The following is a 19553-nucleotide window of genomic DNA, read 5'->3' as shown; positions in this document are numbered from 1 at the left end:
AGATTCACTGAATATAGAAATGATTATCCAAAAACTCTCTGTGTCCTCAAGGAAATATAACCAGTCAACATTTATAAGATATCCATATATGCACTAAAATTAGTAAGTAGCAATCCTTCAGACTTTGGATTAGATGAAAAGAATGTGTCTTAATGGTGAGGGCTGTCAGGTGTTGTGAAATGGAGCCAAAGGACAGGAAAATTGGCATCTTGTGCTGAAAGCTTTAAAAAGGCTGAATTCACATCTGTCTTTGTAGGTTTATATGTGTTTCTGAGACTAGATTAGATAATCTCATACATTTTTGTGATCCTATGAAGTTCTATATTTTTAAATTGTAAATGTCTTTAGTGGGAATGTGCTCTTTTTTTTCTTACTGGAACTAAGCAATATACAGGATACACTGCTGGTATAATGGAATCCATCTTCCAAGGAAATATTCTTCAAACTTTTTCAACCTGCCATACATTTTCAGATCTCTAAATTTTCCCTGACATGGACCAGAGGGGTGGGAATGAGGGTGGGTAGCGGCAGGATATTGTCTTCAGAACAAAAATTAATTGCATGCTGGTTAAGGTGACCATATAATCTGTTGCTTAAACCAGGACAATTTAAAAAAAAAATGCTTTCAAAAATGTTTTTGTTGAAGTTTAATCTACATGCAAAAAAGTGTACATATAATGTATAGCTTGATGAATCTTTCCTCAGTGGATATTTATGTAACCAGCACCCAGACTGAGAAACAGAATATTAGCAGGAAGCTAGAAATCCCTTTATGTTCCTTTCCAGTTACTATACTCTTTCCTCACAAGGGTAACAACTATCCTGACTTTTCTTATTGCAGAGATGAGTTTTGCTTGCTTTTATACTTCATATAAATTGAATCCATACAGCATATACTTGTTTATATCTCATTTCTTGGCATTGACATTATAGGTTGATCCATATCGTTGGGTGAAGTTCTAGTTATAGATTATTCATTCTCTTTGTTGTATAGTATTCCATGGTGTGAATATATCACAATTTATTTATTCATTCTATTAATGATGGGCATTTGGGGAGTTTCTAGTTTTTGGCCACTACAAATGGTGCTGCTAATAATATTGTAGTGCATGTCTTTTGGTGAACATATGTACATATTCCTTTGGAGCATATACCCAGGAGTAGAATTGTTGGATCATAAGTTACACGTAAGTTTAGCTTGAATAAATGCTGCTGGTTTTCCAGAGTGTTTGTTCTCATTTAATCTCCTATTGTAGAACATGAGAGCTCTGATTGCTTTACATCCTCTCCAATACTTGGCATTTTTCATGTTTAGCCATTCAGATATATGGTAGACATATTCTCATTTGATTTTAATTTGCATTTCTCTGTTGACTAATGAAGTTGATATTTTGCTTATGTTTCTCTCTCTATTTTTGGATATACTTTTTGGTAAAATACTGGGATATATTCTTTTGTCTATTTAAAACTTGGTGCATATTTTTCTATTCCTTAATCTGTCTTTTCTTATCAAACTAAGACACACACAAAAAACAGGTCATAAGATTAATAATTTAGTTTTGGATTTGCTGAGCTTGAGATATACGGAGGCATCTATATAGCGATGTCAAGAAGTTGTTGAATTATATGGGTCTGGAGTTCAGAAGAAAGTTCTGGGCTGGAGATATGAATTTTGGAGTCCCTGCCATGTGGGTGGCATCTCAGTGAAAGAGTGAATGAGGTCACCCACAGAGAAAAAGTCTTAGAACTGAGCCTGAGAGCTACCAGGGTTTGTTCATAAGTTGGAAGTAATGAAGATGCTGGCAAAGGAGCCCAAGAATGAACTCGTGAGAGCCAGGGAAGAGGGGAGAACCAGAAGCCAAGTGAAAAGGGTTTCATGGAAGGGAGTGTTCGGTGTGTCAAAGTGTTCAACTTGTTTTGATTAAAAATAACACCACATTCTGTCCCCTTTCGTCTCTTTCTAGCCATCATCGTATACAGACTGCCATGGACCTGGAAATGCAGCAAGCTCCTGATGAAGTCCATCCATGCAGGGTTACACACCGTTGCTGCCATTCTCGTAATTATCGCTCTGGTGTCCGTTTTTGATTTCCACAATGCCTTGAGTATCCCCAACATGTACAGTCTACACAGCTGGGTCGGGCTGACGGTTGTCATACTCTACATCTTACAGGTCAGTGTCTCGGTGTATTTATAAACACATTATAAAAAGTACAACAGTTCAGATACCGTAGATGTTTTCTATACATTCATATTTCTTGGAAACCGTCTTCTCATTCCCCCACTTGGCTCTGCTCCATTTTGTTTCCATTGTAGGTATGCCCCCCTGAGGGACCACCAGAACTGCAGAATTCACAGTCTTTAAGCTTGAGTGTGAGATTTTAGATATGGACAGATCTGTGTAGGGAAACTGCCATGTGCAGTTCCATGTGCTAAATAAATAAGCATAGGCAAGAGCTACAGATTTTTTCCCCATATTCTCTATCACTTCTATTTTCTAACTTTATGAATGAAAACATGAATTTTACTTCTTTGTTAGATTTTGAAGGCTCAGTGGTTAATTTAGTTTTCCCCTTCCCTCATTTAGTAAAAACACATACTTTTGGGAGCACTGTATTTAAACATAAGCTAATGGAGTGTGATAGGGATTTGGCTGTTCTAGGTCACTGAAGTAAAAGGTTAATTTTAAAAGTCTTTTTGGTGTTAACCACTTTGTTGAAAAATCTTTGTCAACTATGTCAATTCCTTTCCCTTGCTTAGTACAGTATATATCCAGCTACCTGATTGGGATATCAATGTAAACTTTAGTTTTCTGTGAACATAGGAGAAGAAACTGGAGTGAATCCATAAAACCCCAAGGCGCATCTTTTTTTTTTTTTTTTAAGATTTATGTATTTATTTGAGAGAGAGAGAGCATGCGAGCATGGGGGGGAGGGCAGAAGAAAAGGGAGAGAGATTCTCAAGCAGACTCCATGTTGAGCACAGAGCTCAACATGGGGCTCGATCTCACGACCCTGAGATCATAACCTGAGTCGAAACCAAGAGTCTGACTCTCAGCTGACTGCGCCACCCAGGCACCACCCCCAACAAGGCATATCTTAAAATATATGAATGTATGACCTCTTAGAAAAAGACCTCTTACCAGGTATCTGTCATTTCTCTTTTTAAAGAAAGGCTTTTAAAGCCTTAAGGCTTCTTGGATTTTAATTAAATAAAAGTTAATTTATGTATGGACACTATTGATTATTTAAGTTTGCATTACCATGACTGGAGGTAGGGATTAGAGAATGGAAAGGGGCCAGACAGGATGGGAGCACAGAGAAAACCCTGGATCAAACATGATCTTACTGATAAGAAGGAACAAGAAAAATACCTCAAATTGGATAGCTGAGCCTAGCTCAGACCTCCTGTCCTCAAGGCTGATTTTCCCTCAGTGTTCTCTTCGGGAGGCAGCTTTTTTCTCCCCCAGCAGCTAGTGGGTCCTCCCAGAGAGTAGGATGGCAAGAGCAGAGGCCACTGAGATGCTGCCTGTTGCTTTGGGGACCCCCTTGGCTTCCTGGCGTCTCTTCAGAACTTTTCTCCACTCCGTGTTCTGCTTTCAGCCGTCCGTTCCCCTCACTTTGTCTCACTTCCTCTGCACCACTTCAGGATGCGGAACACAGGAGAGGGAGCGCTGTGTGAAGCATTCTGCCTATCTCCCCTAGTCCTTCATGGGAGATGGCCTTTGCCGGTGCTGAGGATGTGCAAGTTACACAGCCAGAGGCAGAGCTGGGACTCAGGCCCAAGTCCGGGGCCCTCCCCACAAGCACTTAGTTCTGCTGTTCCCATGATGTCCCCATGATCACTCAGCTAGCCTTTGAGGATCCTCAGCTGGAGGGTGTATCTCTGAGGAACAGAATGGAAACCACCCAAAAGTTATGTAGCTTGCCTGTGAGAGGGTTCTGTGGTTCTGAGTGCAGTAATTAAAACGAACTAGATAAAATACCGTTACTGAGTCATGTGATTATATAGAGCTGTCCAGATAATCCAAGATTATCTCCCAATCATAAGATCCATAAACTAATTACATTTACAAAATGTCTTTTGCCATGTAACATAACATATTCATAGCTTTCAGGGATTAGGGTATAAATATCTTTGCAGGTATAGGGGGCAGCATGATTCAGCCTCCCACAACTATGAATAAAAAATAGAAGAAATTGTAAGTGAAATGAAAATCTGGTTCTTTAAAAAAAAATAAAATAGATAAACCATTGCAAACCTGATTGAGAAAAAACAAAATATACAACCTTCAGAATAAGAAAGAAATATAATCATAGATACAAATAATATTTTGAAATTAGGACAGATTATTAAATTTTAATGTACAGTAATATGCTTAAAAATCTTAAAGAAAGAAAAAAGGACTATTTTCTTGCTAAATGTAAACTACCAGATTTGATCCAAGAGGAATTAGAAAACCTAAACTGGCCAATAATATTAGACGAAATTGGTAAGGTTGTTTGAAATCTATCACTAAAAAAAGCATTGGGTCCTTACTGTTTTATACCTTTGACCGTCTAGGAACAGGTACTTTCTTTTTTTTTTTTTAAGATTTTATTTATTTATTTGACAGAGAGATAGAGAGAGAACAGGTAGGCAGAGAGGCAGGCAGAGGGAGACGGAGAGGCAGGCTTCCCGCCGAGCAGGGAGCCTGATGCGGGGCTCGATCCCAGGACTCCAGGATCATGACCTGAGCCGAAGGCAGTCGCCTAACCGACTGAGCCACCCAGGCGCCCCTAGGAACAGGTACTTTCAACTATTCCAGTACACTGAGAGAAAACAAACTCTTCTTAGATGTGGCCCCGTTGTGCATCACATACTCCCACACCTAAGATGGCGGCTTGGATAACAAACACCTTTACTAACATCCAACAGCAAACACCAACTTAAACTGTGAAATATTGAAGACATTTCTATTAAATTAATAAGACATTGGTGCTTGCTTCCTTTGTCATTCAACTTTATTTTAGAGGTTTTAGCTACAAGATAATGAAAAAAATCCGTATAAATAATAGAGAATTTGTGACTTTTTTTTGGTTTGCAGATCATGTAATGTATGTCTAGTAACCCACGAGATGGCTAGAGTAATAAGAGCATTTGGAAAGGTGGCTGGATATAAGATAGCCATTCATAATTCAATAACTTTTGCCTAAACTGGAAATAACCACTTAGAATAAGAAGTAGAATTCATTTATAATATGGATATAAAATTATAAAATACCTAGGAATAAATTGAACAATGAGGGTGTAAAACCTATATGTAGAATATGTAAGATACGGGGGCGCCTGGGTGCCTCAGATGGTTAAGTGTCTGCCTTTGGGGTCCTGGGATCGAGTCCTGCATCAGGCTCACTGCTCAGCAGGGAGTCTGCTTCTCCCTCTCTCTCTGCCCCTCCCCCTTGCTTGTGCTCTCTCTGTCTCTCTCTCAAATGAATAAATAAAATCTTAAAAAAGAAAAAAAAAGAACATGTAAAATACTATAAAATCTTATTGAGAAAACGTGGTATAGAGAGATACCATGTTACTAAAAGAGGAAAATTAATATAGAAATATCTTTCCCTCTTCAACCATATTTATTTTTAATATAATTCTAATTTTAAGCCCGATGGGAGTCTTAAACTTGCAGAGCAAATACCCAAGGATAATCAAAAAAATTTTGAAAAAGAAGCAAAGGGAGACCTGCCTTATTCAAAACAAGTTATTAAAACAAAAGTAAACAAATTATAGTCATGGAAAGAACAGAGAGGACAGAAACAGTCCAAGTATGTATGAGAACTTTTTCTATGACACTATGGTATTTCAATTTAGTGGAGAAAGAATTTTGCTTATTAAAAAATGCTACCATCATAATTGGTTATCCATTTGGAAGAAACCAAATAAATAAGCAAAAGGACTCTGTATATAACACAAAAGAAAAAAGATTCCAGATAGATTAACGTTTTAAATATTAAAAAAACAAAGCCAATGAAAAGAGAAAAAGAAAACTAAGAAGCGTATAATCTGTATAATCTGAGGTTGGGGAGTCCATAGAGTTGACAAGAAATCACAAGTCATAAAGGAAAAGAAAGACATATTTGATTACATAAATTTTTTAAAAAAATTATATGGGGCAAATATACCAAAGTCAACAGAAACTGCACCAAGGGGATATGGGGAATAATCATGTCATGTGTTAAGGGTTAATGCATTTAATATATAAAACAACTCCTTTTTTTTTTTTTTAAAGATTTTATTTATTTGTCAGAGAGAGAGAGGGAGAGCACAAGCAGGGGGAGTGGCAGGCGGAGGGAGAAGCAGACTCCCCGCTGAGCAAGGAGCCCGATGTGGGACTCGATCCCAGGACTGGGATCATGACCTGAGCCGAAGACTCAATCGACTGAGCCACCCAGGTGTCCCTAATTTATAAAACAACCCCTAAAAATTAGTGATAAAAAGGCAACCTCATAGAAAAATAAACAGAAAATTTGAATAGGCATGTCAAAGAAGAAAAACTTAAATCACCAATAAGCATATGATAAAATGTCCAACCTCACTAAGAAGTTAGGAAAATGTGAGGACAACAATAAAATGTCATTTTCCCCCACAAGACTATCACAACAACAGTGGTGATGTTCCTTGCTGCCAAGGGTGTGAGGTAAAGGGTGCTTTCCACTTCTGCTTTTCCATTGCTGGTAGGAAAATGCATTGTTAACAAATTTTAGGGAAGTAATTTGTTACTATCTACTAAAAATTTTTTAAAAATATGGCTACCCTTAACCTAGCAATCCCACATTCGTAGAGAGCGGAAGTAAAATACTGTAACATAAGGAACTCTAAAAAGGATTTTTTAGTGTGGCACTGTTTGTGCAGGCAGGAAACGGGAAGCAATCTAAATGCCCATCAATAGGGAATGGTTAAATGTGGTAAATCGATGGTGGATATTATAAAGGTATTACAAGTAGCTCTGTCTACTGACCAAGAGTGAAATCATGATATGCTCTTCAGTATAAAAAACACTGAAGAGTAATAGGTATAGTAAAATGTCATTTTAAAAAAAGGAAAGAGAGAAAGAAAAAAAGCATATATGTGTTGATGTGTAAAGAAAGGTGTGAGAGAATATACCAAACTACTACTATTGTGGGAGTGGGTAGGATTCGTTGGGGGGTTATTTTTAAATGTATCTTGTTTGACTTGCTTAAACATGGAGCTCTTTTGTTTTAAATATAAGTAAATCATATGTTACATAAAATCATATAGTTTTTTTAAAGATTTTATTTCTTTATTTGAGAGAGAGGAAGAAAGCACAAGTTAGGGGTGGGGCAGAGGGAGAGGGAGAAGCAGGCTCCCCGCGGAGCAGGGAGCCCGATGCGGGGCTCGATCCCACGACCCTGGGATCATGACTTGAGCCGGAGGCAGACGCTCAACCGACTGCGCCACCCAGGCGCCCCTACATAGTTTCCTAAAACTAAACAAGCAACTGGGCGTCCCCTCACCGCAGCTGGGAGTACACACATCGTGCTTGGTGCCCGCGGTTGTTCAGGAACCAGGTGAACGGTGTCCTGTCCGGGCAAGAGGACTACATTCCAGCTTTATTCCTTCTTTGCATAACGGCTGTTGTCAAGCTATTTGCATTGCTTCTCCCTAGAAGTGACGGAACAGATCACCCAGGTGTGCTCAGGAAGTAACGACACAAAAGAACATTTTCTTTCCCAGAGGAAAGAAACCAATTCCAAGCTTGCTTTCTTCGCTTTTGATAGGCGCTACGCTTCCTCCTTATGATTTACAAAGAGTCCTGCCTCCATATTCTTTTTTTTTTTTTAAAGATTTTATTTATTTATTTGAGAGAGAGAATGAGAGAGAGCAAGCACATGAGAGGGGGGAGGGTCAGAGGGAGAAGCAGACTCCCCGCCGAGCAGGGAGCCCGATGCGGGACTCGATCCCGGGACTCCAGGATCATGACCTGAGCCGAAGGCAGTCGCGCAACCAACTGAGCCACCCAGGCGCCCCCTGCCTCCATATTCTTAGTTGTAAAAATTCATGAGCCACAAAAATCTGCTTCGACGGAGACATGCTTCTGTCAGATTTCTTAAGTCAAAAGTGCAAAGGGGAAGGAAGCAGTTTCTCTGACTCCAGAAGAGTTCTCGGTGGAGGTTCCTGGAGCTGCCACTTGCTGGCCGAGAACACGAAGCCCCACTTTCCGGGAGCAGCAGTAGCTGCTGTCTTTGTGCCGGCTTCCATGGCCCCGGCTGCCCGCCCTTGGGTCCCCGAGCCTACCCGCGGGCGGGCCGTTCGCCGAGACTGTGAGGCTGGTTTGCACGCCCCGCCCCCCGGGAACCCTTCAAGAAGCAATCCTGCCACCGAGTATGAAGAGCGCGGGAGAGACCGTCAAGTTCGGATCCTCTTCCCTTGGCGCTGTTGGGGGTTAGCGGAGCTTCCGTGTCAGCATTTTTTCTGCCAAGTGAAGCCAGTGTCCAGGTGATTTCAGTAAGTAAAGAGCGAGGCGAGCAACAAAGGCTGCAGCCAGGAAAGGCTGAAAGGTCTTCCTCCTTCCTCATGTTTACCGATGGATCGTAAAGCATTTCAAGTGTAGAATACTTTCCGACTTGTGACATCTAGCCTCTGAGGCATTTTTAAACAATAACGAACTATCAGAGGTCCAAAGTGAACTCTCACTGGGCCGTGTTCTCTGCATATCACCTATCCTTCCCTCAGCTAGGTGGCTCCTGAGATCCTTGAGCCTACCCCCCCCCCCAAAAAAGAGGGCCCACCTTTCCTGAGTCCATAGATTAAACTGTGTTTGGGTCTGCTTGTATCTTTTTTTTTTTTTAAGATTGTATTTATTTATTCATGAGAGACAGAGTGAGAGAGGCAGAGGGAGAAGCAGGCTCCCAAGGAGCAGAGAGCCCGATGCGGGACTCGATCCCAGCACTCCGGGATCATGACCTGAACCGAAGGCAGACGCTTAACCATCTGAGCCACCCAGGCACCCTGGGTCTGCTTGTATCTTAAGTGCCCTCTTGACTGAGGCACTCGGACTGGGGGTTGGACCAGGCCGGATCATCTGATCTGCTGCCTGCCCCTGCCCAATTCCACAGCCCGGAAAACAGGATCACAGGAATGATTCCTCTGCAAAGCAGAGATCCTTTATTTACCCTTTTGAAGAGGAAATTAAGCTGAACTTTCTTTATGACCCTCTCCTCCCAAATTTTGCTGACATATATTTTCGTATTCTTTCTTTTCATCTCTCTGAGGTGTTCCTTCTCTCTGCTTCCAAGGCATCCTCTTAGAGTAGTTTTCAAAGTCTGGGCCAGGGAGCCCTGAACGGGGTGGCGGGGTGTGTGTGTGTGTGTGTGACAGGTGGGGGTAACCAAGATTTTTCAGGGGGTCTTTCTGTTCAAAGCTCTTTTCATAATACTAAGATGGTATTTGTCTTTGTCTCAGTTCCTCACAAGTGTTCAGGGGACTTTTCCAGAGGCCGCATTATATGTGCTATCCTATAAGACCGAATGTGGAGACAAATAGAGGAATCCAATTATCCACTATTGAATCAGACCTTAAAATGATTTGCAAACATGACACTCGACTCACTATTTTTTTGTTTCACATAATATAGTTATTTTTCCATAAGACATGTTATTTATGTAAATATGTAGAGAATTTATTATCATTGTTAAATGAATAAGTATTTTTAGAAGTTTCAGCTTTAATTTCTACTATGGTAAATATCAGTAGACGTAGCCCATATAAATAAAAGCTCTTTGGGGTTCTCAATTTAAAAAGCCCTATTGTATGTATTTAGAAGTTACAGATCATGATAAAATTAACTGCTATGCTTCCACCATCCAGCCTAATTTAGAAAACATAGAACCCCTACCCACTCCTACCTGGATCCCAGATCTCTCTACCTACCCCAACCCCTAGTGGTAACCATTCTCTGGAAGTTTTTTTGTCATTCCCTGTTTTTCTTTATAATTTTGCTGCATACTGTGAATCCCCAAATAATATTTTGTTTAGTTTTGTTTTTTTACTTTTTAAAAAATAGTCTTGTAATATTTGTATTCTATTGTAACTTTTTTTTCATTCTACTGATTCAACCATATTGATTCCTCTAGCTGTATTCATTTTTACTTTTGTATTCCATTGTACAAATATATCATGAATTTACTTATCCATTGTCCTGCTAGTAGACATTTGGGCCATTTTCAGTTGTTTTCTGTTAAAACAATGCTATATTGAACATTTATATATAATGGCCCTCATATGCAAAGGTTACTCTGGGCATATACTTACGAGGGGAATTATATACTCAGCCTAAAAAAGAAACTGTTTTCCAAAGTGGTTGATCCCAGTGTGTTCCTGCCAGCAGTATGTAAGTGTTCCTTCCCATAAGGCACATCCTTGCTGACATGCATCCTCTTTAGACTTTTTAATCATTGCCAAACTAGTGGGTATAAAATGATGTCTTCTTGTGGTTTTAATGTTTATTGCACTGATTACTCATGTTTCTCTTCTAAGAAATACCTGTTCATATCTTTTGTCCATTTGAAAAATGAGGGTTTTTTTTTCTTTTCCTTGAAGATATGTAGGAGTTCTGTGTCAGATTCCTTTTCATTTACACATATTGCTTATATATATCTTCCAGTTTGAAGCTTATATTTTCTCTTTTGTTAGTATTTTCTGATAAATGGAAATTCTCAATTTTAATGAAACAAATTAATCTTTTCCTTTAAGGTTATGATTTTTTATTTCGTTTTGGTAATTTGTTGGTGAGATCTTCCCTTCGCCTGAGGTCAAAACAAACCAGATTCTCAGGTTCTACTCCAGAACGGCTGGATCAGAAACTCTGGGTGAGGGGCCCAGCAATATGTGCTCACAGGCCCTCCTGGGAGTTCAGAAGTATGCTGTTTGAGGCCAATTAAAAGCTTGTCTTCTTTAATCAGTTAATATAGTCAATTGTATCAGTAGATTTTTCTAATATTAAACTTGGGTGAATTAAAAACATTTTTAAATGTCTCAAGATCCTCTTTTGCTCTCTGAAATACTCAAATTCTTATCTTTTGTTGTTTTATTTGTGTGCTAACTAGACTTCTCAGAAAGGTCATTTCACAACTAATGACTTATGTTAGCAGGAGGAAATCTGACCCCTCTTTTCTTTTCTTGCTCAGGTCCAGAGAGGAAGTAGTGTTTAAGAACACGGGATTTGTAATCCGGGAGATCTCAGTTTGAATCAGGTTCATCCATTTGTCACTGGTGACCTTAAGACAAATATTGAATCTTTTTGAACCTCGTTTGCTCACCTATAAATTAAGGCTTTTGATACATCCTTCACAACATCATAATCAAAGCCAAATAATGCACGGAAATGCTCAGCCCAGGGCTTAGCATACTAGAATGGCACAAGTCAGCTATTGTTATTAGAAGTATAAATCTTGTGGAAGGCTCCTTTACAACCTAAAGATGGCATTTTTTATTTTATTTCTGCTATGGATCCTAGGCACCTTCATAGTTGAGAAGATACATTTTATGTGAATGAAATTTTGTTCATTAGTCCACTTATTCAACAAAGCTAAATACCTATTGTGCATTAGATTCCTTGCTAGGCTGTAGAGGATGTGTTGTTCACAAGACAAGCATGGATCCAAAGAAACATGCTTTCTGTCCTCATGTAACTTACAAGGGAGACTGGTCTCTCTATATTTGGTAGGTAAGGTGGGTATGGAGTGTTCTGGGAGAGCTCTCGTATGGTATAGGGGATAAAGGAAGTCAGACCAAAACCTGAAGTCATGAGGTTGGTGGTCAAAGGGGCGTATAATCGGGGAATGGGATGGTTTGTGGGTAAAAGTTTGCTTTGTTTGGGAAACAAGGAGGTCAGGCTACCAGGAGTGGAGTTACGGAAGATGAATTGGAGGCTGGACAGGAGTACAGGTAGATAGACTAGCCTGAAGGCATTTACAGATGTTCAAATGAGAAACGATTGTGGCGTGGGGTGTAGGAGCAGCAGTGAGCAAAGTGGATAGTTTCTAAAGATAGTTCAAAGGTGGAATTAATGAGATTTGGAAAGTCAGTGGTAAAGGGATGAAAGTCACTTGCAGGCTCGAGCAAGTCAGGGGATGAGAAAAGGAACATTAGAGAGGGAACAAAGGGCTGAAGGAGTGTCAGATGCTATAAGAAGTCATGGAAAATAAGGTCTGGAAACTGTCCTTTGGATTGAGTGACCTGGAAGTCACTGATGACCCTGGAGAGCAATTTTCCTGAAGGGCAGAATCCAGATTTCAATGGATTGAAGAAGGAGTAGAAGGTGAAAAATAGGCAACTCAGTCAAGAGGTTTGGGCAAGAAGGCAAGGAGCAAGAGAGGATGGTAACTGGCCAGGGATGGGAGTTAGGGGTTTGGGTTGGTTTTTTTTTTTAACTTCTTTTCATTGTGAGAAGCTCCAGCATGTTAAAACGCACCCAAGATGGCACCAGTAGACAAGGTGAGGTTGTAAATGCTGGAGTGAATCTACAGCTATGTCTTCAGGAAGCAGGTTGCAGAGCCCAGCTGGAAAATTGAACAGCAACTCTGTTGTAATTGAAGAAAGGAGGAAATTGTTGGCTTGGGGTGCTTTTTTTGGTTTGTTTGGCTCAGTGGCAGAAAAGCGAGACTCTGTTTTCCCCACGAGGTGGTAATAAAGTCATCTGCTAATAGAAGGCACACAGGACAGTGAGCAGTTTGAGGAAAAGGGACCAGCTGGGAAATCAGACAATAGAAAGATTGTTGAGCAGTGTTGAAGTGCTCATGACTGTGGGCATCATAGTCATGAATTTATAGTGATGCCAGTGTCCTTGGCTGTGTGATTTACTCTGGTAGTACCGAGCCGACCAGAGGTAGCCCTGAAGATGGCTGAGCCAGTGCTGGGGAGCACCAGGTAGTTGTGATGCAAGACAGTGCAGCCAAGGAGATGTGGGATATTGACAGGGGAGCGTAGTGTTCAGTTTGTGTGTCGTCTCTTTATAAGAAACTTTGGACATATTCTGGTTCGTGCTAATGAGATGTTTTAATCCCTGGAAGAAACATGCTTTTATGTTTGAGGAATGCAACTTGGAAATGGCCCAACACAGGGCTTCTCAAAGTGTGGTCCCTAGAACACCATCATTAGCATCAGCAGGGAAATTAGAAATATGGATTCTTAAGTTCCACTCCAGATCTGCTGAATCAGAAACTCTAGGGATGGGGCCCAGCAATATGTGCTTTATTTTTTTTTTTAAAGATTTTATTTATTTATTTGAGACAGAGAGAATGAGAGACAGAGAGCATGAGAGAGAGGAGGGTCAGAGGGAGAAGTAGACTCCCTGCCGAGCAGGGAGCCTGATGCGGGACTTGATCCCGGGACTCCAGGATCATGACCTGAGCCGAAGGCAGTCGCTTAACCAACTGAGCCACCCAGGCACCCAATATGTGCTTTAAATGCAGGAATGAGTGAGTATATAAAATAGCAGAAAAATGGAGAGGACCTCCATATAATAATCTGTAAATACTTGATTGCTCATTAAATCCACCTCTACAGTTAAAAAAAGAAAAAGGAAATCATACCTAATACAAAAGCTAGCTAGGCAGATATTTCCTTGTTTCATTAATGATGTTTGCAAATAAAAGTTATTGTTAGGTCTCAAAGTTCACACATATCTTTTTTTTAAAAAACTCATTTGTTTCATAAAGTGAGATAAAACTGGAGTAGTAAAAATACATTTGTAGGTGAGCAGATAATAATTAATAATTAACTGATAAAGCCCAGGTATTTAGTATAGGAACTTTAAAAGTAAACTTTGTCTATTTCCAATTATAAAAGTAATATACATTAACTTTAAAATTTATAAAATACAGGGGAAAAAAAGAAAAAACAAAAATCACTGATAATGCCATAATCTTGAGGTATCATTATATTTTGGCTTATTTCCTTTACGCTTTTATTATGCCTATGATATACATTAAAAAAATTTTTTAAGTATAATTAGGATCATACTACCCTTTCACTTTGATATCTAAATAATAATTTTTAATGAGATTCTATTCTTCTTAAACTCTCTTAAGAACTCGATTGTGGTGAAGAACAGCTTTCTGTAGGTGATGGTTTCTAAACACTGGAGCACTTTGTTTTCCATAGTTGGCACTTAATATGTGTTTGAGGCTGAAGGTAATCGATGATTCCACTGCCTTCACTTTTAGGGATTTTCCAGACTGCAATTAACCCATATCTCTGAAACAATTTAAGTGAGTCAAAAGCAGTGAGTGATCTTCAGACTTGAACATGTATTAAGAATCACCTTGGCATTCTGTTAAAATGCAGATTCCTGGGCCCGACTCCTAGAAGTTCTGATTTAGTAGCTCTGGATGTGTGCCAGGGATCTCTTTAAAGAAAGGCCCAAGTATTTCTGATGCAGGTCTTCTATGAACAACACTTCAAGAACCAGTGACTTAAAAGGACAAAGGGATTTTGTTTCAGTCCACTTGGTTTCAAGCTACCGTACTACCTGTAAGATGGTAAAGCTAAGATAGTAAAAAGGAAATAAAGAATGATTATTAAAAATTACAAATTTTTAAAAATTATTATAAATTTGTACCATTTGGAACACTTTTAGTCAAAGTTAAGCATTCTGCAATTTTTTTCCTTTCCTCTTAAATGTAATTTTCTTTTGCCAAAAAATTGTTTTTTTAATGGTGAAAGTAACATTTAAGGAGAGTTAAATCGCCTGGGGTCCTGTAAGCCAATTTCTGGTACCCTACCTGCTTCGATCATTGAGCCCTACAGGATTACAAGAAGCACACATGATAAGTCCTGAAAGAAATAAAAGAAAACAGAATCTTAGGAATGAAGAGTCAGGAGAACAGAAATATGGAAGATACGTATTTCCATGGGCAAGTCACAGAAAAGTTGTGGTGACTTTACTTACAGAAGCGTAGATGTGCTGAATCCTTGATGGCCACTTACCTGAGCCCCCTTTTCATGGAGAAAGCACAACCTGTACGTCAGAATACTTGCCCTTTGATACTAATACAATCACTAAACGTCACTGAAGGAGAATTAGCAACATTCTGAGCCACCAAGGGGGACCCTCTGTACCATTTCTCATACATTCAGGCATTTGTGGCCTTAAGCGGATGATAAAATATGCGCACCAGCCTATCGAATGCATTTTTTAACTTCCATTCATTACCATGTCCCAGAAGCTGATTCTCAATGTGTTTTAGGGTCTCAGACCCCTTCTGCCTTCATTTTTCTGGTGTCCCCCATTAGTCCTTTGACCTCAGTCAGGAAAGATGAACAGTGATGTTGTATTTCTCCCTGTTCTCCTCTCTACTTGTTTTGTTTGGGTGGTAGGTCCAAAGTAGTTACCTGAAAAAACACCCCTTTAAATTCAGTAGCTCAGTGGTCTTCTTCATTTTCTTGAGAAGACAATACTTAATGGGGAGGGGCTGTGGGGCAACAAAACAAACTGAAAGTGTCACCAGACTTCATTTCCATAGGAATCTTGCTCTCCTCTGCAGAGAAGCATCCTGCTATGGATTTAATTGTCAAGGAAATGGAGATAACCTCTCTGCAGAATTCATTGTTTCCTCATAAAACAAAATTGTCAACTTCTTGGCATATACTGTTTTAGGTTGAACTGACTAAACGTGTCCTATTGTATCTGGTTTTAGTGACTTGAAAATCTTTTATTTCCTCTTCTACTTGTCAATCTTCAGGAAATAGATAAAAACAAACAAGAAGGTACCAGAATGTTCACTGTAGCTTTGTTAATGATTGGAAAAAACTAGAAAGAGGAACATCCATAGAGATAGAACTGAGTAAATTACTAGAACAGTAGCCATTAAAAAGAATAAACCAGATGCACATGTTTTGACATGAAAAGATCTCCAAGATATACTATTAAGGGAAAAAAGCAAGATGCAGAACTTTATACTTTAAAAAGTCTCTCTTCACACACACACACACACACACACACACACACACACTTGTATAGGCATAGAGATTTTCTGGAAGGATTCTTGAGAAAGTGGTAATAGGTGTTGTCTTTGAGTAGTGGAACTGGAGCGGGGAAACGTACTTTTCATCTTATGCCCTTGGTTCTGTAGGAAGGTTTTCCCTTTTGCACATAATTGCTTTTATAATAATAATTTTAATATTAGTTAAAACTTAAATGATAACCTTTGTACTGTTGATGTTCAGCTACTCCTAGGGGTTTTCATCTTTCTGCTTCCTTGGGCTCCACTTTCCCTCCGAGCACTTGTCATGCCCGTGCATGTCTATTCTGGGCTCCTCATCTTTGGAACGGTGATTGCAGCGGTACTTACGGGAGTGACTGAGAAACTGTTCTTTGCCCTGTAAGTTGCGTAGTTTTCCTAATTATAATATTTGAGCTATAAAATGTTAAATACTTGTTCATTGGAAAAATGTAATTTAAAGTAATAAAATTTTTAATATTAAAAATGTATTACATTACAAATGTAATATAGCATTAATAATGTTTGGAAGAAGGACCACAAAGTCCAAAAAATTGTATCACTCTTACAAAACAACTATTGGAGTTACCCATGCCCTTTTAATCTTTTTGATGTGCATGTTTTTATATTAATTGTGATTATGGTGTACATACATTTTTGCATCACCCCTTTTCCAATTTTTAAGTGCTACAGGTGTTCCAGGTGCTATATTATTTTCATACTTATAATTTTTAACAATTTCATACTATTTCAATTGGGTTATTTTGGCATAATTTAAATTTCTCCTTAATGTCAAACTTTAAAGGAATTTATATAGAAGGTGTACCAGCGTGCATTTTTAAGCAGATAAATTCAACACTGTTTGACATGTGGCTTTATCGCCCTATTTGTAATTGGACACACTCTCTCTTTTTTGTAGGAGTAGTTCTGGATACGGTACATTCCCACCAGAAGGTGTTTTCACAAATACCCTTGGCCTCCTGATTGTGGTGTATGGGGCGCTCATTTTTTGGATAGTCACCAGACCACAATGGCAACGTCCTAAAGAACCAAATTCTGTCCTGCTTCAGCCAAATGGAGGCACTCGAGAGGGAGCGGAAGGCTTAGCAGTCAACTTCAGCAATGTGGACACGTCAGATTCAAAATTAAACAGTGAAACAACAGCGAAGAAAAGAAACTTGACCATTGATGAGGCTGGACAGAGATCCACCATGTAGAATGTTGTAGAGATGTGGCCATATAGCTTCACTTTTAAAAACCAGCTCTACAGTTTAGCTTCTCCTATTTAGCCCCAGGATGACTGAGCTCCGCAGAGTCAATATTTCTTTTAATCATAAAGTAGGATTCCTTGGAAGAGTTTGTATTGATTGAGGCCTATGATCTTACCTGAATTGGAAAGGAGATGATCTGTGTAAATACTAGAAGATATAAATGGTGGTTATGTTAACCTTTTTTTTTGTTGAGGACCAAAACATTTAGCACAGTGCCTTGCATAGAACAGATAATCAAAATGTGTCTCTCAAAACAAAACAAAACAAAAAAACACTAAAAAAACCCCCCAAAACCCAAAAATGTGTCTCTCAGTTGGTAAATTTCATCAATTGGCAGCATCTCTGGCCTCTTGTCATGCAGTCATTTCCTGTTAATTCCGGGAATCCAGTCCTAATGTTTTAGAATCAGATCTGGGGCAGCGTTTATGCTACACAGATAACAAGTAGAGTACAGGAAAAATTTAGGAAAGTGACTGACTGGTTGCCCTCTCCCAGTGCCTGCCCTCTGCTCTCTCACCAACTAGTTTGGGCTCAGATTGGCCCTGGAGACCGGAGTTTATAATTAGAGCATTTTGGGGCAGTGACTGAGCCAAAAGTAGCTAACGAGATCTTCTCTTGTCAGACCTGGAAGTTTTTCCAAATCTCATCTTCATCCCAAAGCTTCCTTGGGGCTTGGTGTACTTTCTAAGCCAGATTCCAAAACCTAATTAGAATGGACCATGCCTGAAAGCTTACGTAGCATAAACTGCTCTCCACACCTCAGAGAGCACTTTTTCCCAAGTTTCTGTTTTTATTTTAGAAAGTACTTACATGGCACTTACTACATGCCAGACCCTATTCTAAGCACTTTATAAATATTAACTCGTTCAATCCTCAAACTTTACACGGTAGGTACTATTATTATCTCCATTTGACAGCTGGGAGATTTGAAGCTTAGAAATGTTAGTTAACTTCCCCCAAGGTCATACAGCTCATCAGTGATAGAACTGAGATTTGTCACGTGGCTGTCTGATTCCTCAGTCCATGACCCTAACCACTTTACTCTGCTACATTTTCTATTATATACTGGTTTGTACCTACTCTGACTCACCCCTGGATAAATCCCAGTTGCTGGAGTGCAGTGGAGTTGTTAAAGTTTACCTTCTGGCTCTCTCTTCCAAGGCAGATTCCTCAAATAACCAAGGAAAGAGGCCCACCCATACCTGGAAATAGATCTTGGCGCCCCACCACTGCCAACAAGCCATGGCCCACCTTGATGCCCCTTTGATCTTAAAATTGTGTCTTGGTGACAAAGAAAGGTTTGGGCAAAAACATCTGTAACTTTCAAGATTAATCAATTATAATTTTTGTTCTTCAGCATCTTAGCTGCTGAATAGCTTTGGGTTTGGAGATAGGAGAGATTCACCTTGTGGTCTGCCCTTCCCAGTGGCAATAGACAAGATCCTTCCTGATGTTGGTAGAGTTTTAGGGGACATCTGGAGCTTTGGGTTCTCAGTATGAATTGAGACTCAGAGGTGACCTCTTTCGTGCATGGACACTTCTGTCTAGACTTGGGGCTGACTTAAATTAAAACCTAGAGTAGTGGGGCTCCTGGGTGGCTCAGTCGGCTGAGCATTTGACTCTTGGTTTCTCCTCAGGTCATGATCTCATGGATGGTGGGATGGAGCTCCGCCTTGGGTTCCGTGCTCGGCGGGGAGTGTCCTTGAAGATTCTCTCCCTCTGTTCCTACTCCCACTCATGTGCATGCACATGTGCTCTCTCTCTCTCTCAAATAAATAAATCTAAAAAAAAAAAAAACAAAAAAACTAGAATAGTGCCTATACTGAAATGATGCTTTTCATTTGGGTTTTTTTGGTTTTGTTTTGTTTTGTTTCCCTGCGATTTTAAACTGGAGCATTTTAATGTGGGTAAAAACCTTACAGTTTGCAACAAACACACTTAACCTTTTTGGTGCTTAGTGGAGTTCCTTTTAAGTTGAGTGGTAATTACCTCCATAGACTGAATATGAGCTTCACTCCATCATACCAGTTAAGCTTCATGGCTAACCATTGAAGATTCTCTTGCCAAAATACTCTTTTCTTCCTATTTAATTCTATTTCCGAAATTGGTAACGGTGTCATAAGTATGCCCAGTGCCCAGCCCAATGCCTGGCACATAGCAGGCACAATTAAATTCAATATGGGTAGAGCACGCTACAATTTTGGGGTCAAGTGGAAGGAATAATTGCACTGTCACACACAGACATATTTTTGGTAAATGGATGTTTCTTTTTTTTTTTTTT

General features: G+C 39.5%; 1 protein-coding gene across 1 annotated transcript in view; it reads left to right on the top strand.

Moving 5' to 3' along the window:
- Positions 1-18569, top strand: part of LOC118012337 (cytochrome b reductase 1) — a 33898-nt gene extending 15329 nt beyond the window's left edge. Inside the window, exons 2-4 of the mRNA XM_035007786.1 lie at positions 1965-2173; positions 16228-16382; positions 16921-18569. Coding sequence (XP_034863677.1) covers positions 1965-2173; positions 16228-16382; positions 16921-17218 — 662 coding nt within the window. The 3' untranslated portion in view covers positions 17219-18569. The remainder of the gene's footprint in view (positions 1-1964; positions 2174-16227; positions 16383-16920) is intronic.
- The last annotated feature ends 984 nt before the right edge of the window (positions 18570-19553 follow it).

This window comes from Mirounga leonina, unplaced genomic scaffold, assembly GCF_011800145.1.
Source record: "Mirounga leonina isolate KUSES-001 unplaced genomic scaffold, KU_Mleo_1.0 Mir_151, whole genome shotgun sequence".
Classification (NCBI taxonomy): Eukaryota; Metazoa; Chordata; class Mammalia; order Carnivora; family Phocidae; genus Mirounga; species Mirounga leonina.
Note: the sequence above shows the minus strand (reverse complement) of the source record. Positions and strands in the feature narration are given on the sequence as shown.